The 22,393-nt window shown below is 62.8% G+C and overlaps 1 protein-coding gene across 1 annotated transcript; it reads right to left on the bottom strand.

Moving 5' to 3' along the window:
• Positions 1 to 865: 865 nt before the first annotated feature.
• Positions 866 to 22,129, bottom strand: SLC6A3 (solute carrier family 6 member 3). Its single transcript, XM_056135173.1, has 15 exons — positions 22,078 to 22,129; positions 20,357 to 20,678; positions 19,807 to 19,938; positions 16,990 to 17,212; positions 13,368 to 13,506; positions 13,072 to 13,206; positions 12,496 to 12,599; positions 12,142 to 12,266; positions 10,753 to 10,865; positions 9,884 to 10,012; positions 9,525 to 9,624; positions 7,109 to 7,209; positions 5,261 to 5,428; positions 3,605 to 3,676; positions 866 to 1,555 (listed from the first exon to the last, which is right to left on the bottom strand). Exons 2-15 carry the CDS (start codon positions 20,640 to 20,642, stop codon positions 1,532 to 1,534), a joined length of 1,851 nt encoding a protein of 616 aa, XP_055991148.1. The 5' UTR covers positions 20,643 to 20,678; positions 22,078 to 22,129; the 3' UTR covers positions 866 to 1,531.
• Positions 22,130 to 22,393: the final 264 nt, after the last annotated feature.

Here is a 22,393-nt window from a genome sequence, read left to right as displayed (position 1 = left end):
CTCGTGACCGTGTGTTTGCTGGGTCACCCTGGGAGTTATCCTCCCTGTCCTCACTGACCTGTGAGTGCAGCCCCCACCCCAGCACGACCTGAGCGACGGAGATAGGGACAGATGATGGGGTCAGGGACAGGAACACACATGCTGGCCAGGACAAGGCTGCACAGACTGTGAGGGTCAAATCGCCCCACCCTCTCCCCACTCCTCCTGCACCATTAAATCCCCCTGCCCGGCCCTGCCTCACACCCTGGGGCTGGGTGGGTGGGTGCTGTCCCCATAGCCAGGGGCACACGTTGCTGGGGTGGTCCCTGAGTCTTGAGATGAAGCGCAAGCCGGGAGCCCGGACCCTTGGCCCAGACATTCCCCAGCAGAGGCCCAGAAACGGGAAGGTGGGCAGGGAGCGGTGCGGGGGTGGGCGGGGATCGGGCACTCGGGGGTCTGCCCTCCTGCGAGGGTGCCTTCTGGGGACGTCCAGGCCAAAGGAGCTGGCCCAGCGCACCCTGGCCCTGCCGTTCCTTCCAGTCAGGGGGTGGGGTGGGGGGAATAGATACAGCAGGTGTTTGGGCGTGGCGATGACGGGGGTGTGGCAGAGTGGGCGTGGTCAGCCGGCCCAGGGTAGGCGTGGCGATGCATGAGGTGGGCGTGGCCAGCGGGCTGGTGGTGAGCCGGAGTGGGCGTGGCGACGACAAGGTGTGGTAGAGAATGGGCGTGGCCAGTGGCCTGGCTTGCCCAGGGTGGGCGTGGCAACGACGGGCGTGGTCCATGGGTGGGCGTGGCCTGACAGGGTATGGCAGAGAATGGGTGTGGCAGTGCCAAGGCTGGCAGCAAGACAGGCGGAGCCGGCAATTCCCAGGGGGTCTTTATTGTCGGGAGGCCTGCACAGAGTGACTATGGGGGACGACACAGGGAAGACACAGGCTGGGCATGCAGCACGGCTCCCGGGAGGGGGGCGCCGCGCCCACTGCAGCCCTTGCACAGGACGGCCTCCTGGCCAGCCCCCCGTTCCCACCCAGCCCTGCGCAGGGACTGCGGGGCTCAGGGTCGGCAGGACGTCCCTCCCGCGCTGTGGTGAGGTGTGACCCAGGGCTGTAGCCCCCCGAGGCCGCCCACGGCCCCCAGAAGCTCTGCAGCTGAGGGTGCACGGGGGTCTGTGCCTGCAGCGCCAGAGACGGGGCTGATGAGGGAACAGGGCCAGCTCCCCATCCAGTGTTCTTCTCAGAGACGAGGAGGAGCCGGTGGGGTGCTCGGAGTGTCCGCCCTGAGGGCAGGTGGGTGCCGGGCCCCTCCACCTGCCCTGGACACACACCCAAGCACTGCAGACCCAGCTACGCAGTGGGGCTTCTGGTGACAGCAGCTCCCTGATGGGGCCTGTGCTTGGGGGACGGCAGCTGTGGGAAGGTGCCACAGAGGTAGGACAGGGGACAGAAGAGGACGCAGACAGATGAGGACTCTCCTGCAGCGTGTGCCGCGTGGGGCCTCGTCCCGGGAAGTGAGTCTGGCTGGTCACCTCCAGCGAGCTGAGCCTCGGCTGTACTCACACCACCAGCCAGTGACGGAGCTGCAGGAGAGCAGAGGATCACAAAGGGGAGGGCCTGCCCCAGCTGCTCGGCCCTGCGGGGGTGGGCAGGGCAGCCCACTCAGCTGCTCCCAAGGCCATGGACAGCCAGTCCCGCCCTATGTATCCTCTGCCTCTGCACTTGCCCCAGCAGAGTGGGGGAGGAAGAGAGAGGAAGGGAAGGGAGAAGAGGAGAGGGGAGGGAGGACAGAGGAAGGGGAGGGCAGAATAGGAGGGAAGGAGGAGAGGAGTGGGGCGGGCAGGCTGGCCCAGAGGAGGGCAGGAAGCAGCTTCCTGCACTGTTGTGGGGAAGGGGGTTGACCCTGATGTCTCAGCCCTCTCCTGTCACCCAGGGACTGGACTGCACTGCACGGGGGCCTGGCTGTCCAGTGGCAAGCACAGGAGGGACAGGGACACTGCGGGATGGGGAGGAGCTTGGGGCCAGCACCCCCCTTTACCCACTGGACACAGGTGCAAAAGGAACCGGCTGCCCCAGCCCCACGGCTGGTCCTTGTGCTGCAGTGGAGCTGGGGCAGGCAGAAGGGTCTCGCTGCAGGGTGGGTCACCCCTCCACACAGCATCCCTCCCAGCCTAGCGGCAGTTCCAGGCAGGCTTGAGTGAGCATGGCAGTGCATCTGCTCTGGGCACAGGAGCACTGCCCACTGTAGCAAGCAGGAGCCCGAGCAGCATGGCCACATGCCGCAGGGCGTGAGACCATGCATGGGGGGGGGGGGCGTTGCACCGGGGCGCAGGCAACGGCGGCAGCCGGAACCATGGCCAGCTGGCCGGCATGTGGGCCACGGGAAAGGCCACGTACGTCCACGCTGCAGGAAGCCCCCAGGAGGCTGAGCGTGTGGTGTGAGGAGGTAGCAGGTGCAGAGGGCACAGACAGAGCCACAGAGCTGGGACAGGTGACTAAAAGCTCCCAGACACAGGGCCAGCGCAGGGCACTTGGCAATACACAGGCCGCAGCATTCTTGGCAGGGCTAAGTCCCAGGACAGGTGCTGGAGAAGCAGGCAGCACGGGTGCAGTGCAGAGGGCTGCACAGACGCACTGGGTAGTGTGGCACCCACCAAGGCTCTGGCTGACATGGACAGCTCCCTGCAGAGCAGGAGTCAAGAGACCACAGGAGAGGCTGGGGGAGAACGGCAGCAGCGGCCGCGCACACTGCCGAGAGACCCACGGGACAAGAGCCAGGGCCTCGTGTCCACACTGAGACAAGGTCTGGATGGAGCACAGGGACAACAGGCCCCCTAGCAGGGGGCTCTCCCTGCACCTCCTGTGTTCAGCCTGCGGAGTCCCAGTAACCCAGTGATAGAGAGGAGCACTAGAGAGGAGACTGCAGCACAGCAGGGAAAGGCGAGGGCACGCGGGCAGGGGTGAGGAGGGCACGCGGGCAGGGGAGAGGAGGGCGTGCGGGCAGGAGAGAAGAGGGTGTGTGGGCAGGGGAGAGAGGGCGTGCGGGCAGGGGAGAAAAGGGTGTGTGGGCAGGAGAGAGGAGGGTGTGTGGGCAGGGGAGAGAGGGCGTGTGAGCAGGAGAGAGGAGGGCGTGCGGGCAGGAGAGAGGAGGGCGTGCGGGCAGGGGAGAAGAGGGCGTGTGGGCAGGGGAGAGAGGGCGTGCGGGCAGGGGAGAGGAGGGTGTGCAGGCAGGAGAGAGGAGGGCACACAGGTGAGAAGGGTGTGCAGGAGGTTTCTGCACGACTGTCACAGCTAAGTTGAGAGGTGATGCATGTCCAGTTCAAAGCCACTGAGAGGAAGTGAGCAGGAGCGAGTGCCCACGGGACTGGGTGCGAGAGCAGACAGGGGCAGCTGGGGCACCTGCGCCCAGAGCACGGGAAGGGCGCAGGTGGGGGCTGGCACACAGTGCTGTTGGCCGCGTGTGCCCTGCAGAGAGGTTGGGTTCCACGTGGTCATGGGGGTGCCTGGCCTTGGCCCAGCTGCTGCCCCTCCGGGCTCTGCTCCCCCCGGGCTGTTTCCAGCGGCCTGCTCAGCCCCGCCCACGGCCCTCTGCCCCCTCCTCTCCCGGGCACTTCTCCACCAGCGGCACCCACCGTGAGCTGGCGCACCTCCCCGCTCTGCACCAGCTGCCGCTCCTTCTCGGGCGTGATGGCACAGGCCAGTTTCTGGAAGGGAAGCAGCGAGGGAGGGGGCTCTGTGGGGGTCCCACAGAGCCGCAATCCCTCGGGTGTAGGCCTGGTCTCTTGGCACGCAGGTTGCGTCCAGCAGCACCCCACCCCCAACTCAGACACACACAAGTGCACACAGACAGCCACGCATGTGTGAACATCAGACACACTGCACATGTGGGCAACACACATGCACACAGGACACGTGGGAAGGCACATGCATGCATGGGACAGGTGCAGAGCCTCGTGCCCACACGGGGTGGCAGCCGCTCCTTGGCATGGCCTCTGGGTAAGGCTGCCAGGGACGGCAGCAGCGCCCCCATGCCCATGCCCACATCTCTGACCTGAGCTCAAATACACCCCCAACACCTGTATGCCAGCCCCTGAGGCCCCCGGGGCCTGTCTCCCACCTTACGGGCAGGACCCCTCCTGGTGGCCCAAGACCCTGGCATCCTCCTGGCATGGCCCCTTCCACTTCGCCACACACCGCGCACGAGGGTGTCTGTGTCCAGCCAGGGTAGAAGACGAGTCCTCGGAGACTGACCCGCCAACGGGCAGGACCCTGGACCCATGACCATGGGCGAAGTACTGACTGACCTGGAAAGGGCTAACATCCCTTCCCTCTGCTCTCTTGGCCTCAGTCTAAATTCTCATATAACAGAGAAGCAGCCTTCCCTCCCGGATCCCAGGCAGACATTCTCTCACCCCTCTTATCACTCCAGGTGCAGGGGTGTAACTTTTGGAGCCGGCAGCTTGGCCTTGCATTCCTCCCCGAGACTGCTGACCATTTTGTTTATAGACTGGACAGAACAAAGTATTCTTTGATGTTCTGCTATCCCCTCCTGCCACCCCTCCCCCCCATGACTTCTCTGTATTGAGTTCATTAGAGGTGTATACTGGGGAGCTGGAGCGATAGCACAGCGGTAGGGCGTTCGCCTTACAAGCGGCCAACATGGCCGCCCCGAGTTCGATTCCTCCGCCCCTCTCGGAGAGCCCGGCAAGCTACCGAGAGTACTCGATATGCCAGACACAGTAACAACAAAGTCTCCAATGGAGACGTTACTGGGCCCGCTCGAGCAAATCGACGATCAACGGGAGGGCCTTTACCTTTACCTTTTACTGGGATGGTAAATGAAAGAGGCTGGGACCATCAGCGGGTAGCCCTCTGGACCAATTTAGAATTCCTCTCAGGTTTCTATCTCAGCACCTCTGACTGAAAGAACAGCCACACAACACGGGGGGCACATGGGCAGATACACAGTAAAAGTCTGTACTTACCAATACACAATCTGTACACACATGTGCAGACTCTTGAAGCACACACGTACACAGCAGCAAATGCACACATAGATGCACATGTGCACAGTAGGTACATGCAGACACACCAGCCAGCATGCACACACGTACACAGCAGATAGTACATGCCTGCACAGTCACACGCAGACACGGGCACACAGGAGCACATGTGTGCAGGGTGAACATGTGTGCACACACGGCGCTGTGCTGCTCACTCCCGCCGCTGGGGTCGTTGCAGGTGCCCACTGGGACATGCACACGGTAGGAGGGACGTCTCACACACACCTCCCGCACAGAGCCGGGCAGGCTGCAGAGCTTGTAGGCGGCGTAGATGGGCACCATGGACATGGAAGAGGCAGCAATGGTCCAGCCCAGCATGTTGGCCCAGTCAGGGAACACGTAGGTCCCGTAGTGTGGGGGCCGGAAGGTCACGATGCTGACCACAACCACGAACTGAAACAAGGGGTAGGGCAGGTGGGTGAGGGCTGAGTGCCTGGTAGGGCACTCGGGAGGGGCAGGGCTGGGTGCCGAGTGAGGCTGGGTGCCTCGCCTGGCACACACTCAGGGATCCAGGCACTCAGTCCTCACTGCTCATCGAGGGCAGTGAGTGCCCTCCCAGGGGTGCTACTTCCCAGTGGAACATTCCTGACTCCTCCAGAAGCTTCTATGATCAGGGGCACCTGCCTGTATACAACCAGTGATGACACTTGTCAGAAAGAGCTCGGAGTACCCTGGGGAGGGACCACAGTGGGAACACATGCCCCCTCCCCTTTCTGCATCATGTGACGCTCTGCTCCTGATATCCATTTCTTCCCATCCCAACACCCATCCATCCATCCATCCATCCACCCATCAGTCAGCCATCTTTTCACCCACCATCTATCATCCATCCATCCATCCATCCACCCATCCATCCATCCATCCGTCCCAACCATCCATCCACTATCCACTCATTCATCCATCATCCATCCAAACATCCATCCACTATCCACCAATTTATCCATCATTCATCCACCCATCCTCCCACTCACCCATTCATCCACCCATCCACCCACTCATCCATCCATCCATCCATCCATCCATCCATCCATCCATCCACTCACTCACCTATCCATTCACCCACCCATATCACCCCCTACAACTTCATTCTTGCTTAAAACAAGACAGCCCAACAGAGATCAAGTGAAAGTCCAGGTCTAAGTCTGCACAACGACCTGGTGAGACCTGAAGCCTGGACCAAGGCCACTGTGCTGCTTGCTGAGCTACCAGGTCAGACCTCAAAGCCACCACAGCAGCCAATTGTTCAGGGCAGGGCAGGGTTCAAGGGGACACACTTTCATTCCCTAGAGGCCCCTTATCAACAACTTCTCCCCTTCATGCAAACATGTCACGTGTCAATGTGCCTGTGTAAGGCATGTTCCATGTGATGTGGGCCCTCATGTGAGACCAGCCCATCTGCAGGCCTCCATGGCTCCTACATGTGCGCTACATGCTTACATGTGATCCACACCCATGGCATGTGTACTACCAGGGTCAGCTGGGTTCTCCCTCCCCTCCAAGGTCAGGAGAGCAAGGTCCCCCCAAACAGATCACAGACCGACTAGTGCGGCCCACGCCCTCCTCCCCACAGAACTGGCCCAGGGTCTGGCTACCTAGAACACGGGCCCAGGCTCCAGGCTGCTCCCTGCCCCCCACCCTGGGTGCTGAGTGGCGGGCAGAACTGTAGGGCAGGGAGCCAGGCAGAGAGGCCCCAGGGCCCTCTCTGTGAGGGGCGGTGCTCAGCCCACCCACTAATTATGCCCCCAGGGCTGCATCTGTTCTTGCCCTCAGGCAGAATCACTCTTCTTATGGCGGTGCCACCTGGAAGGGACAACCCGGGAGAGGGCAACCACCACAGGGACAGAATCCCAGGCCTGGGCCCCACTCCACAGCCCGGGGCCCATCCCAGCCACCCCTCAATGCAGCTCATGCAGCAAACCCAGAGGTACCACTCTGGACCTGGCGGGCAGGGGAGGGATGTGGGCACCGGGTACTGGGTGGGACCCAGCAGGCGGGGCGGGGGGGACGTGGGCGAGGGGTACTGGGTGAGCCGTGGCAGGCACCCTGGCCTGGGCAGTGATGTGGGGCTTTTACCAGTAGGAAGCAGGGGCTGACAAACTTCCAGCAGAGCCGCCAGTAGAGGCTGGGCCGCTGCCCCGTCATCTGCTTGATGTCTTCGCTGAACTGGCGCACACCTGCAGGATACAGCCGCAGGGTCAGGCTGGCGGCTGACACAGCTCCCAGATCCCTGCAGGACTGCAGACCCCACCCCACACTCCCAGGGTCCTCAGGCCTGGCCTCTCAGCATTCAGTGCCCCCAACATCTTCTCTGGGTACTGCAGGCTGGCACTGGAGGGAGTTTGTCTGTCTGCAGACCTGCTGTGGGGACCTGCTGTGGAGGATCTGCTACGGGATCTAACGTAGGGCCCTGATAAGGGGATCTACTGCAGGGACCTGCCATGGGATCTCTGTGGGGGATCTACTGCAAGGATCTGCTGCAGAATTTTTTATAGAGAATCTGCTGTAGGGACCTGTGACAGGTTCTGCTTCAGATGATCTTTAGTGGGGGATCTGGTGGGGATTGGCTGTGGGATCTGCGGTGTGGGATCTGCTCCAGAAGATCTGCTATGGATCTGCTGGGGACATGCTGCGGGGGCCTGTGGGAGAATATTCTGTGATATTCTGTGAGGGATCTTCTAGGGACATGCTTTGGGGATCCACTGTGGATCAACTGGGAGGGACCTGCCGTGGGGATCTGCTATAGGGGATCTTCTGTGGGGACCTGTTGTGGATCTGTTGGGAGGATCTGCTGTGGGAACCTACTGTGGCAACCTAATGTTGATTTGCTGTGGGTAATCTGCTATGGGATTTACTGAGGATCTGCTGTGGATCTGCTGAGGGATGTATTGTGACCTGCTGTGGGGACCTGCATGGGGATCTGCTGTGGGGGATCTGCTGGGGTATCTTCTGGGGAGATCTGCGAGGGGATCTTCTGGGGGTATCTACTGTGGGGACCTGCTGGGGGATCTGCTGTGGGAGTTGCTGAGGGGGATCTGCTGTGGGGATCTGCTGAGGGGATCTGCTGTGGGAACATGCCATGGATCTGCTGGGGATCTGCTGAGGGGGCCTCCTATGGGGGTGCACTCAGCTGTCTCTGGCCTGGCTGCTTTGTGGCCTCTGGGTTTCCTCCTGTGCAGACTTCTCTGGGGCCAGCGAGCACTGTGGAGCTGCTTCAGGGAGGTGAGAGCTCAGGCTGGCGTTTCCTCCTCTGGGACAGAAAAGGGGACTCTGCCCTGCCAACGGGACATAGGGTCCTAGACGGCGTGAGTACCCGTGAGTGGGATTTGTGACACCCTAGGACATCCACATGAAGCAGGGCCCAGGTGTAACCCCTAAGGGGGCTTCCAGATTCCCGCTTTGCAGAAGAGAATGAGAGTCAGAGAGGCAGCCTGCCTGAGAGTGTGGGAATGTGGGGGAGCTCCTGAGGCCTCTCTGGAGTGACAATGGGCGTCCCAGGAGGGGCTACAGCAGGGCGCCTCAGGCTTGGGTTCTGACGTGTAGATAGGCTGCCTCCTCCCGCAGGTGGGCTCACTCCCCATCTCCAGAAGTTCTGTCTGGGCAAGGTGCAGCCTCGCCCCCAGCTGATGGGGTTCCCGAAGGCGGGAGAACCCCACAGGGGATGGTTGGCTTGTCATAACCTGTGTCCCGGGGAACATCCCTGTCAGTGAAGATGTGGGGGGCCACCCAGCCACCACCCCAGACACCACATCTAGATGTCTAGGCAGTAGCACCCACAGGGCTCACAGGGCTCTTACAGGACTCACAGGGCTCTCACAGGGCTCACAGGGCTCTCACTGGGCTCACAGGGCTCTCACAGGCTCACGTGGGCTATCACGGGATCACAGGCCTCTCAAAGGACTCAAAGGGCTCACAGGGCTCTCACGGGCTCACAGGGCTCTCACAAGTTCACAGGGCTCACAGGGCTCTCACAGGCTCACATGGGCTGACATGGGCTCACAGGACTCTCACAGGCTCACGGGGCTCTTACAGGCTCACTTGGGCTGTCACGAGCTCACAGGACTCTAAAAGGCTCTCAGAGGACTCTCACAGTTCACAGGGCTCAGAGGGCTCTCACAGGGGTCACAGGGCTCTCACAGGGCTCTCACAGATACAAAGGGCTCATAGGGTTCTCAGGGCTCTCACAGGGCTCATAGGGCTTCCACAGGGCTCACAGGCCTCTCACAGACCCACACGGGCTCCTAGGGCTCTCACAGGCTCACGAGGCTCTCACAGGGCTCACAGGGCTCTCACAGGCTTTCATGGACTCACACATGCCACACAATCACACACTCTCATGGGCTCACAGGACTATTTCATGCCACATGATCACACACGCTCCCATGGGCTCACACATGCCACATGGTCACATGGGCTCACACAAGTTCACTGGGCCATTACATGGCCCCTGATCACACCGCTGACACAGGCTCACTCAGTGGAGTGTTCTCACCATAGAACCAGGCCACGCCGATGGCCTCAATGAGGACGCCGAACAGGATGGACGTGCCTGCTGCGAAGTGGTCGAGCAGCGTGAAGACATAGATGCCGCCCTGGAGAAGCGGAGCTGCTGGGGCCACACGCGCCTCAGCCACCAACACACCGGGCCCAGGGACCCGCAGGCCTCGGGCCTCTGTGCAAAAGCGACCCCCTGGGCAGACAGGACTGAAGGCCACCCAAAGCCACACAGGGCAGGGTCTGGGGGGGGGGTGTCTGCCCTGCAGGCTGTCTGCTACTGCATCTGCCTGCCTGAGGGACCCTGGGGGAGGGCAGGGGAGCTGCTGGAGCAAGTCCACGCGGGCTTGGACCTACGTTGGTGACACAGAGCAGCGAGAGGAGGAAGGTGGCAAGGACGACAGCCAACGTGAAGAGCTCGCGGTGGCGGCGCAGCAGCTGGAACTCGTCCACCAGCCCGGTGATCACCGATTCCATCCCGCCCATCTGCACACAGACACGTCACTGCTACCTCCCAGCCTCCAGGCGCCCCATGGGTATCTCTCCGGGTGCCCTGTGGGTATCCCTCCGGGTGCCCCATGGGTCCCCTTCAGGCACCCCGTGGGTATCCCTCTGGGTTCCCCATGGGTATCCCTCCAGGCGCCCCGTGGGTAACCCCTTAGGGCACCCCTGTGAGTCCTCATCCAGCTGTCCCGGGGATATCCCTCCAGGTGCCCCGTGGGTGCTCCACTCTCCCGGCGTCCTGTAGGTCTCCCTGTCTGCTGCCTGTGCTAGCCTCTGCTGCTCCCTCAGCCTTTCACCTCCCCAGAAGTGCCATCACAGGACACTCCACTCCTCTTCACAGGGTGGTGGCTGAGATGGGGACATGGAGGTGGAGACAACCAGGTACCACCAGGGCCCCCCTGGGGGATACACACTGGGGGACTGGGTCTCGGCTGACCCACAGGAGGGCTCGGCTGAGGGAGGCAGCAGCACCTGCAGCCTGGGAAGACCCACTTGCACATGCAAAGATATGGAGGTACCCATGCAGACATACACACGGACACACAAGGCACACACACGGGCACACATGCATGCCCATCCCCGTGTCAACGTGCACACATGCATACACAGGACTTCAGTGGCCAGGTCTCAGTCCTGCTAGTGCCTCCTGGCTCCGGCCCTCGGGCGCTGGGGGATCAGGAAGGGAGGGTGCGAGGTTTCAGAGGGCCCCGCGCCACACTCACGGCACTGTCGATGCCCAGCGTGAGTAGCATGATGAAGAAGACCACGGCCCAGGCCGAGGACAGCGGCAACGTGGCCAGCGCCTCAGGGTAGATGATGAAGATGAGCCCAGGGCCTGCGGGCAGAGGCTATGTCACCCACAGTCAGACACACTGTCACTCACAGTGTCACACTGTCACCTGTGGTCAGTCACACCTTCACCCGCAGTGTCACACTGTCACTTGTGGTCAGTCACACCTTCACCTGAAGTGTCACACTGTCAGCTGTGGTCAGTCACACCTTCACCCGCAGTGTCACACTGTCACCTGTGGTCAGTCACACCTTTACCCACAGTGTCACACTGTCACCTGTGGTCAGTTACACCTTCACCCGCATTGTCACCCCAACACCTGTGGTCAGTCACACCCACAGTGTCACCCCATCATACAGTAACCTAGCCACCCACAGTCTCTCTATTCCACAGGCACTCCATCACCTTGTCACCCACTGGCACTCCATCACCTGTGTCACCCACAGGCACCCCATCACCTTGTCACCCACAGTCATCCACTGGCACCCCACCCCATCATTTGTGGTCACACAGGCACCCATGTCACCAGTGTCACCCTCGTCACAGCCCACAGCTGCTCTTCCCTGCTCCTGTCCTGGGCACAGTGAGGGGCTGAGGTGTGAGGGACACCCTCATGCCACCTGCAGTCAGAGCGCCCACGACACGCACAGGAGGGCCCCACCCCGCATGAGGACACAGGGCCGGGGAGGCTCTGGGGTGGACGAGGTGCGGGGGGCTCTCTTAACAGTTCTGCGACCTCAAATGGTCCCAAAGATGGGAACGGACAAGCCCCCCAGGCCCACCGAGTCCACTTAACCTGCTGGGCCCCTGCCCTGCGGACCCAATGGATACCCCGGTCTGGGCTCAGGACCAGGCCCAGCGTCTGCTAGCTGAGTCGGGTGAGCGATATTGACTTCGGCCGAGGCTGTGCTTCCCTGTCTGCTCTTTACCACAGTGAAGGGCAAAGCAAGGCACGGGGCCATGAAGGCCGGAGTAAGTTCCACTGCCCAACCAGAGGTGGGGGCCCTAGGAACAGCGGGTGGGGTGGGGGCCGCCTCTCCTGCCCACGGACACTCAGTGTTTCCGCCCATGACAGTCCTGCAGGCAGACCAGGGGCAGAACCCAAGGGTCCCGGCCTGAGACTCTGGCCTCCTGATCTGTGCCTGGACTCCCGGCACCCCTGCTCACCTGGCCCACACCTGGCCCCCTGAAGCATGCATGCCGCTGGGAGGGCTCCCTCTCTGGGCCACCGTGTCAGGAGGGCCCTCTGCTCAGCCTGTGTCCTGAGGGTCCCCGGACCGGGGGCAGCCCCTGCGAGGCCTTGGGACAGCGCTGGACTCACCATCCTTGGCCACGTCTCCGATGGGCACGTCGTGCTTCTGGGCCATGTAGCCCAGGAATGAGAAGACCACGAAGCCTGAGGAGAAGCTGGTCAGCGAATTCACTGAGGTGGTGACGAGGGCATCTCTGTGGGCACAGGGCAGGACAAGGTCAGCGCCCCCCCTCCCCGCCTGGCCCCCGCACACCGCACATCCGCTCAGCCCCAGCCCAGGCCCTGGGTCCCCTCTGACTCCACTGACCCTCAGACTCCCTCTGACCCCACTGATCCCCAAGTCACCTCCCCGTGCCAAGCATAGACCCTGCCTGGCACCAAGCCTGCTGGCCCCTGTGCCCACCCACCCCAGCACTGCATGACCTGTAGCAGTCGTTGGTGAACTTGTTGTAGCTGGAGAAGGCTATCAGCACCCCAAACCCCACGCCCAGCGAGAAGCAGATCTGGGTGGCCGCGTCGATCCACACCTGCGTGGAGCCAAGCACGTGGGTCAGTGGGCCCCATGCTCCCCACGTGGCCCCAAGGGGGTGGGACCTCATCCTCATCAGACACATCCGTGTGTGTCTGTGCGCCCCCCCCCCCAGAACGAGCATCACACTCGCTGGACAGCAGCTGTAGGCTGACCTCGAGCCTATGACAGCCTGCTGCGGGCACACAGCACCCGGGAGAGAGGTGAGCACACGCCACACATGGGTACCACATGGCAAGTACATGGCACACGCATGACCATACACGATGACCACATGGCATACACATGACCACACACAATGAGCATATGGCATGCATATGATCACACAGTAAGCAAATGCACACATATGCGGTGAGCACGTGGCACACGCATGACCACACAGAGTGAGCACGTGACACACGCAGCGAGCACACAGTAGAGCCCACGGCTGCCCCCCCCCCCGACCCAGCGCAAGGGCCCTCCAGACTCACGGAAGCCTCGCAGAGCCGGTGGAAGTCCACGCTCAGGTAGGCCCGGATGCCGTCCATGGCCCCCGGCAGCGTGATGCCGCGCAGCAGCAGGGCGAACAGGACCATGTAGGGCATGGTGGCCGTCACCCACACCACCTGCGGGCAGGCCAGTCACTGCACCACGGGAGGCCCCACAGGGCTGCGCCTCCCAGCCCCCACGTGGCTGCATCCCCAACCCACCCCCACGTGGCTACTCCCACCCAGCCCCCCACATGGCTGCATCTCCGCCCTGCCGCCATATGGCTGCACCCTCTGACCTTGCCCGAGGTCTTCACGCCCTTCCACAGGCTGAAGTAGAGCAGCACGATGACGAGTACCAGGCAGGCCGTGAGCTGCCACCGGGGTAGGCCCAGGTCTTCGATGCCTCGGCTCTGGTGCAGGTGCAGGACCGCACGCCTAGGGACAAGGACTGAGGGTTTGGCTCCCCCGCCCCCGCCCCGGCACACCGTCCCGGCACCTCCTCAGCCCTCCAGTGAGCCCCACTGACAGAGCCAGCCAGGACCCCAGTGCCCAGTGAACCAGGCCCAGGGATGGGGCAGGGCAGGGGCAGGGGGAGGGTCAGGGAAGGGTCAGGGGAGGGTGGGTACAGTCAGGGGAGGGTCGAGACAGGTCAAAGTGGGGTCAGGGGAGAATGGGGACGGTCGGGGGAGGGTCAAGGGAGGGTCAGGTCAAAGTAGGGTCAGGAGAGGGTCAGGGGAAGGTCAGGGAAGGGTCAGGTCAAAGCAGGGACAGGGGATGGTCAAGGGAAGGTCAAGTCAAAGTAGGGTCAGGGGAGTGTTGGTGTAGGATCAGGTGAAAGCAGGGTCAAAGGAAGGTCAGCAGAGTGTCGGGAAAGGTCAGAGAAGGGTCAGGGTAGGGTCAGGTCAGGTGACGGTCAGGGGAGGACAGGGAGGGTCAGGGAAGGGTTGGGGGAGGGTCCGGGAGGGTTGGGAAAGGTGGGGGAGGGTCAGGGGAGGGTCAGGGGAGGTTTGGTGGGAGGGTGGGGAGGGTTGGGGGAGGGTCAGGTCAAAGCAGGGTGAGGGGAGGGTGGAGGAGGGTTGGGGAAGGTGAAGGCCCAGGTGACGGCCCCAGGGAGGGTGCTGGCTCACAGAACTCCCACTGTGACCTGGCTTTTGGCCTTGTCCGTGGAGGCCAAGGGAGAGGGGAGCCCGGCACAGAGGCCTGGCTATTGCCCAATCTCGGTCACTCCGCAGGGCACAGGGCAGGCCCAGGGCCCAGCTGTCCCCTGCAGGGCCCCTCACACTCCGCAGCTCCCATTTCTGAGGTGGGGGGACCCCGCTAGTCCCGCACCTGATGGCAGAACCACCCAGCAAGGCACAGGTGGGGGTGGGCGAGGGGCCAGGGGTGCCGAGGGCCAAGCTGGCATGGGGGCAGGACAGACTGGGCAGAGCCCCAGGCCCCCCACCAGAGCAGGGCTGGACCTGCCCCAGTTCCCCAGACCATAGGACCCCTGGGGGACATGGCTGTCCTGGCCATGAGGGGCCCCATTCCCCGTCAGCAGTAGTGCCTAAGGACACAGCAAGTCACACACCCAGGAGCAGAACCCACAGTTGCCTGCCCAGCACACACGCACTGTGCACACATGCGTCACCAGTGACACAGGCCATACCCACACTCAGCCACCACAGACAGGCGTGTCCACACTCAGTCACAACAGACACACACCTGCCCACACTCAGCCACCACAGACAGGCGTGTCCACACTCAGTCACAACAGACACACATCTGCCCACACTCAGCCACCACAGACAGGCATGTACACACTTAGTCACCACAGACAGGCGTGTCCACACTCAGCCACCACAGACAGGCGTGTCCACACTCAATCCCCACAGGTATAGACCTGCCCACACTCAGTCATCACAGACAGGCATGTTCCATACTCACTCACCACAGACAGGCGTGTCCACACTCAACCACCACAGACAGGCATGTACACACTTAGTCACCACAGATAGGCGTATCCACATTCACCACAGACAGGCATGCCCACATTCAGTCACCACAGACAGGCGTGTCCACACTCAGCCACCACAGACAGGCATGTTCCATAGTCACTCACCACAGACAGGCGTGTCCACACTGAGTCACCACAGACAGGAACATGGACCAGTCACCACAGACAGGCATGTCCACACTCAGTCACCGCAGACACAGATGAGTCACCACACACAGGCTGTGTCCACACGCACATGAGTCACCACGGACAGAGGCTGTTACTACGTGGATGCAGAGGAGCAGTGGCTACCCTCTGCCACAGCAGGGAGAAGCTGGACATGACAGGAAAGGACGTGACGTCAGCACCAGGACAGGACAAAGCCACTGGTGCAGGACATGAGCCCCAGAGAAGTCCTCAGGCAGGGTGGGTGGGCTGCGGCGGGGAGGGAGTCTACGGGCTGGCACAGAGTGCCCTGGGGAAGGCGTGGAAGCAGCCACGCATAAGGCTCAACACACTCGCCTTGACATGCTTCCTGGAAGGCCAGGGCGAGGGACCCTGTGGGACCCGCAGCAGGACACCCACGCGGGTCCGATGAAGACAGTGGCTCTGTCTTCAGCGGACTCTCAGCGATGGTGAAAGGGTAACTGCGGGGCCATGAGATGCTCCGGATGATCTCGGCTGGACACACCCTACGCTAGATCCAGCACCAAATCCACAGGCCACACCGGGCAGAGTATCTCTAGAAGTGACCCCGGAGCCCTGAGCAGCACTGGGGAGGCCCCCAGTAAGAAATTAAGTGTCCAGGGGCTGGAGCAGTAGCACAGCGGGTAGGGCCTTGCACGCAGCTGACCCAGATTCGATTCCCAGCATCCCATATGGTCCCCTGAGCACCGCCAGGAGTAATTTCTGAGTGCAGAGCCAGGAGTAACCCCTGAGCATAGCCGGGTATGACCCCCCCAAAAAATTTAACTGTCCAGAGCAGGAAGGGCAGGAGGAATCCCTGAGCACTGCTGGGTGAGGACCAGAAACCAGGAAAAACAAACAAAACAGAACTAGTAAGAATCCCATGGCGCAGGAGTGACTGAGGCAGGAGGGCCGAGTGGGGTGTGCCCAGGAGAGCGAATTCCAGCCATGCCACTGGGAGCAGAGCCGCAGGGCATGTGCTCCAGTCCTGTGGGAGCCCAGCGCCTGGCTTCCTCCTGGGAAGGCAGACGAGCCAAGAGACATGCGACAGACATGCGCGTCCGAGACCACCTCGACATGGGATGGGGCGGCGGCGTTGGGCTGAAGGCGGTGGCCAGAGAGAGGCATACGCGCTGCCTACCTGCCACACAGACTCACCTCTGTTGGGAGGCGTCCGTGCACCTCAGGCAGCCAACTCGGATGCCAGGGAGGGCAGGGTTGGGAACGCAGCTGGGGTCGGGGAGACCGGCCTAACTCTGGCTCACACCCAGCCAGAGCAGGCCTGTCCCACACTGCCCTAGAGCGGACCGCGTCACGTCCAGTCACAGGCCAGGGCCAGATGCAGACAGAGAAATGAAGATGACCCCCTGAAGGGCAGCCATCATGGACGTGGAAGATGGCTCCTGGGGTCCCTCACTTGCCATCCCTGCACTACCCTCCCCTCACCCTGCACCCCTGCACAACCCTCCCCTCACCCTGCACCCCTGCACAGCCCTCCCTTCACCCTGCTCCCCCTCTCCTCACCCTGCACCCTGTATACAACCTCCCCTCAGCCTGTGCACACCCTCCCCTCACCCTGCACCCTTGCTCCCATCCACCCAGTCAGCTCCTCTCAGGCCCCACATCCTGAGGGCAGAGTCTGGGTGCAGGGCCCAGGAGGAGGAGCCTGTGGCCACCACCTGTCAGCCTCTGGCTCAAGTCTCCCTCCTGGAGGCGGACGCAGCCAGGGGTGCGTGGGCCCCCACGGTGGCACTTACTCGAAGTACTCGGCAGCGGGCGTGGCCCGGAAGCTGGCATTGAGGCCGTCGCTGGCGTTGGCGCGCGCGTCGGAGCAGTTGGCGCTGTTCCAGGTGTTGTTGCAGTGGGTCCAGGGCAGCTCCAGCGTGAAGGAGGAGAAGAGATAGTGCAGCGCCCAGGCGATGATGACGTTGTAGAAGAAGCCCACGTAGAGCGAGATGAGGATGACAGTGAAGCCCACCCCTGGGAGAGCGGGCAGGTGTCACTGCTCGGCACTCGGCCCCTTGATACCATCAAGGCCAGGGACAAGCTTGACCCCCAGCACATGTGCTCAGCTTGGGCCTCGTGCAAAACCCAGCCACCAGCCCCCTCCATGGGGCACAAGGGCCACCAGGCCACAGAGAACCACCAGGGACATGTGGGGGACACAGACAACCCAAACCACTCAGAGGCCCCAGGGACATCCATGCCAACAGGCACCTGGGGGCCGGCATGTCTCAGGTCTTCAAGGGTCACCCAGAGCACTGAGGGACAATAAGTTTCATCCAGGGTCACAGGGCAGACAAGGCTACTCATAACCATCTGTCTGCCCGTGGCCACCCCAGCAACCAGGACCACCCCCCCATAGTGAACCACTCACCCAGGACCCCCATGTGATCCACGTCAGCCAGGCCCTATTAGACCTGCCCCCACTTTCCGAGATTGTTCAGGGTTGTCTGAAGCCAGGAGGACCTACTGCTGAGAGCTGACCCCAGGGTCACGGGAATCAGGGATCAGTCTTGGAGGGGGCTTGGCTGCTGGGAACCAAAGACTAGAGAGAGGAGCCGTGGCAACAGGCAAGGGGCACGGGGAGACTGCGTCTCCCGTGGCAGCAAGTGAGAGGTGTGGGGAGCCCTGTCTCGTGGCCTTGGTGCTCCGGTATTCATGGGGGACAAGCACTGTCCCATCCCTGTGACTGGAGAGCTCACGCGCTGTCCTGCAGCCCCGGAGCTGTATGCAGAGGACTCCCTGGGGCTACTTTGAGGCTCACTGGCGCCCACCCCTGCTGCAGCCCGTCCCACCCGCCTGTGTCCAGGAGGGACAGGAGCATAGCCAAACCCTCAGAGAAGCTGTTTTCTTTCTCGGGCACTTCCTGGGTGGCAGTGGAAGACGCACAATGCGGCACGCTGGTGCCCACATGGCTCCTGCATAGGGCCAAGGAAGGCTGGAGGCCAGGGAGCCCAGGAGAGTGCTTGGCGGCCGGGGGTGTCTGGGAGAGTGGCTGGTGGCCGTGAGGGTGGCGCTGGCCTTTGGCAACCCTTCTCCAGAAAGAGCGGGTCAAAGGAAGGAAGCTGGGGATGGTGTGCGCCCTCGCTGGCTTCCAGGGTTGAGTGGGGTTTGGAAGCTCCATGCAGGGCCCCGAGGCTGGCGGCTGGAAGATGCCTGCCTCGACTTTCACAATCCAACTGTCCTTCAGAACCTGGGGATTGACGCCAACCAGACCCTTCCACGGCCTCCTGCAGGCAGCCTGTCAGTGGCAGCCCACAGCCCCGGGCACCGTTCCCTGGGCACAAACTTCCCTTCAAGGTGCCGCTCGCCGGCTTTGATCTCTGCCCAGCGGCCTGTGTGGGGTGCACGTCCAAAGTTCAGGAGCTGTTTCTGTGGCTTCAGCGTCCCCAAAGGCCCCCCCGGCCTGCATACAGGCTCTGCAAAACTCCACCCGGAGCTCCAGGGCAGCAGGCCCAGCCCATAGAAGATTCCAGAAGGGAGCCGAGTCCACAGGGCCCGCCATCTCTGAGACAGGAAGGTCCAAGCCCTGCAGGCTGGGCCTGCCCACACACTGAGGAGAAGCCTCCCACTCCCCACCACTGCTGGGACAGACTGTCCATGCGTGGCATAAGGGGCCCAGGCCCCCTGAATAATGTCGCACGTCTACACTGCTCTTGGGTCTACCCTATCACAGGAAGGAGGCCTGGGCCCTAGAAGCCCTCCCAGCAGCGGAGCAGAAGCCAGCGGCTGCTCGACACCCCCTCGGCTACCCCGTCTGCCTGTGAGTATGGCTGGGACTGGTGGGGAGCCTGGCGAAGGTGTGGCCCTGGCAGTCACACTTGGACACGCACAGCTCAAAGGGAGTTGCCTGAAGCCTGAGGGAATTCTGGAGTGGCTAGCTCGCATGGGGCTTGAGCACCCACACACACCCTGATTGTGAAAGGTCCCCAGAGGCCCCACTGGACATCCAGGGAAAGAGATAAGGACACAGGGCACCGGGAGGCATGGGTGGAGGTGAGAACAGGGAGGTGAGAACAGGAGGAGTGAGCGGGAAGGTGTGACCAAGGAGGTGAGAGCAGGAGGTATGAGCAGGGAGGTGAGAAGAGGAGGTGAGAACCGGAGATATGAGCGGGGAGGTGAGAGCAGGAGGTATGAGCGGGGAGGTGAGAACAGGAGGTGAGAGCAGGAGTCAGCAGGGAGGTGAGAACAGGAGGTGTGAGCAGGGAGGTGAGAATAGGGGGTGTGTGGAGGAAGGTGAGACTGGGAGGAGTTTGCGGAAGGTGAGAATAGGACTGTGAGCAGGGAGGTGAGAACAGGAGGTGAGAGCAGGGAGGTGAGCGTGGGAGGTGTGTAGGGCACACAGGGCCTGCCGTGCCGGGGCAGGAGGGGGGGACGTTCACTGAAGGTGACCGTCACGGTCGGGAGCAGGTCCTGCGACAACGGAGCCCACTCTGGCTTGGTGGTTCCAGTCACCTCTGGCCCAGGCGGCGACTCGGCACCCCTGAGACTGGGTGGGCTGGTGAGAGGGGCCCTCGGTCACGGGCCTGGGCAGAGCCTGAGGCCGAGGGGATCCGTCCCGGGGCGCCTACCTTTGAGGAGGGGGCAGATCTTCCAGACACCCGCGGCGCCTTCACGGTTGAACTGGCCGAGCGCGAGCTCCATGTAGAACAGCGGCATGCCCGCGATGAGCATGAAGAGCAGGTAGGGGACCAGGAAGGCACCTGTGGGGGTGCCGGGCCAGCTGCAGCTCCCGGAGGGACCCCCAGACCGCACTCCAGGGCACCGGCGGCATTCCCCAGATAGGGGGCCGGGAGGGGCCAGGCCACAGCTGTGCCTCAAGGCAGGGCCCGGGCAGTGCAGGGGAGGCAGACAAGGACTGCCAAGGACAGCAGCTGGCAGCCTGCCCGGGGGCCCACAGACCCTCCCAGTGTGAGGCTGCAGGGCCTCCCCCCCCCAGGCCTCTCCTGCCTCCTCCCCGGGGCCTCGGGCAGCCCTTCCAGCCCCCTCTGTCTGTGGCCATAGGCACCCCATTCGCAGGGGTGTCTGCACCGCCCACTGAACAGGTGCGTGCTGGGGGCAGATGACCAGTGCAACTCCCGGGGGCTCTGTCTCAGAGGGGGCCCGTGGGCTCAGCCTCACCTCCACCGTTCTTGTAGCACAGGTAAGGGAAGCGCCACACGTTGGCCAGGTCCACGGCGAAGCCGATGACCGAGAGCAGGAAGTCGATCTTCTTGCCCCAGGTCTCCCTCTCCGGGGGCTGTGCCGGTGTGTGGGGAGGGCTGATGAGGGTGGACGTGGTGAGCTGCACCCCATTCTGCTCCTTGACCAGGACCAGCTCTACCGCCTTGGGTCCCATGGGGTTGGGCTCCTGGGCCGGGGCCACCACGGGGGACATCAGGGCCACTGGGCATTTGCTGACACTCATGGGCAGTCCGGACAGATTCGCACACCTTCCTTGGGTCTGCAGGGGAGCAAACACAGCAGACGCAGGCTCAAGGGTCTGGCCACAGGGGCAGGAGGGGCATGGCAGAGGCGGGGGCTTCGCAGGGCAGAACACACCTCTCCCAGTGCCTGAGTAATGATGGTACACACACACAACACGTGCACACGCAACACACGTGTACCTGCAACACACGTGTACACACAACACGGGTGTACATGCACATGCAATACATGTGCACATGCGATATATGCGCATACACTCACACACATCACAGTGCACACAAACACGCGCACAGGCAGCGTATGGGCACATGCAACACACGTGCATAGACAACACACATGCAATACATGTGCATATGCAACACATGTGCATATGCTACACATATAACACAGTGCACACACAACACACGTGCTCATGCAACACATGTGTATTTGCTGCACAAACAACACAGTGCACACACAACACACATGCACATGCAACACATGTGCACACGCAACACATGTGCACGTAACACAACAAGCAAGTGCAACACTCATGTACACAACACGTGAATGCATAGTGTGCAGATGCAACAGAGCATAGCACAGCATAGCACAACACACATGTAACACACGTGTGTGCATGCAGCATATGCATGCAATGCCCACACAGCATGCATTGTCCACACGCTACATGCCCGTGCATGCAATGTCCACATGCTCACACACATCCATGCACAGCATGCACCACCCACATGCCCACACACGCTCACATACGTGCGCGATGTCACATGCACGCGGTTAGTGCAAGACACAGCCAGGCACTGCCTAGAGGAGCTGTGCCCGCCGGAGTTTGAAGAAATTCTCACACTAGAAGATTCTGCTGCAGCTTCCCCGGGGCGAGCTCGGAAGGAGGGGATGGGGGGGGGCTCGACTGAGCGACCTTCCTGAGGGCCCGACACCTCAGGCACCAGATTCAAGCGGTCCCCAAACCCCTTCCTCACTGAGCCCCAGAGACGCTGCGGGTGGGGGCTGGGCCCTCGCTCCGCGCCAGCCCCGTGCCAGAGACGAGGAGTCAGCGATCTCGGGCCAGCAGCGGCGAGGCTGGTGGGGGCGGGGGTCTCCAGCGTCTGCGCCCCGGCCGGTCCTGCTTAGCCTCTTCGCCAAGAGACCCGGGCCGCCGAGCCCCAGCCACAGGCAGACTCCCGACCCCTAGGGAGCCAGGCAGGGACCCCAGACCCACGGGCGCTCGGCTCTGGACGCCTTCGAGCGCGAAGGCGCGCGCGCGCGACAGCCAGCGACTTTTGGAGACGCCACGCTCCCCGGGACGCGGTGCCCCGACGGTGCCGGCCGGCCGGATGCCCCTCGGCCCGCAGCCCTCGAGGTCCAAGACGCTCGAGCCCCGTGCGAGGAAAGGCCCGGCGCGGGGGCAGCCTTACCTGCGCGCCCCGGCTCGCTCCTGCGCTCCCGCCCCGCGCCCCGCCGCGCTCAAGGCTCGGGCTCCGCTCGCTGCGCTGGGCGGCGCGGCCGCGGCTCTTATCGCGCCGCCAGCCCGCCACGCCCGCCGTCGGGGGCGCCCGGCCGCTGGCTCCGCCCCGCGCCGCCCCCGGGCGGGGGACCCGCTGCTGGTCTCCCCGCCGCGCCCAGCGCCGCGGCACTGCCCGGCCCGCGCCCGGGTCCGCGCCCTGGTCAGCGCTCCGCGCCCCGGCCAGCGCCCACAGCCCCGGGCCCCTTGCCCACGACCCCGACCCCGCG

This window comes from Sorex fumeus, unplaced genomic scaffold (genome assembly GCF_029834395.1).
Source record: "Sorex fumeus unplaced genomic scaffold, SorFum_2.1 ptg000110l, whole genome shotgun sequence".
Lineage (NCBI taxonomy): Eukaryota > Metazoa > Chordata > Mammalia > Eulipotyphla > Soricidae > Sorex > Sorex fumeus.
The sequence above is the reverse complement of the archived record's forward strand: the minus strand, read 5'-3'. Positions and strand labels throughout refer to the sequence as shown.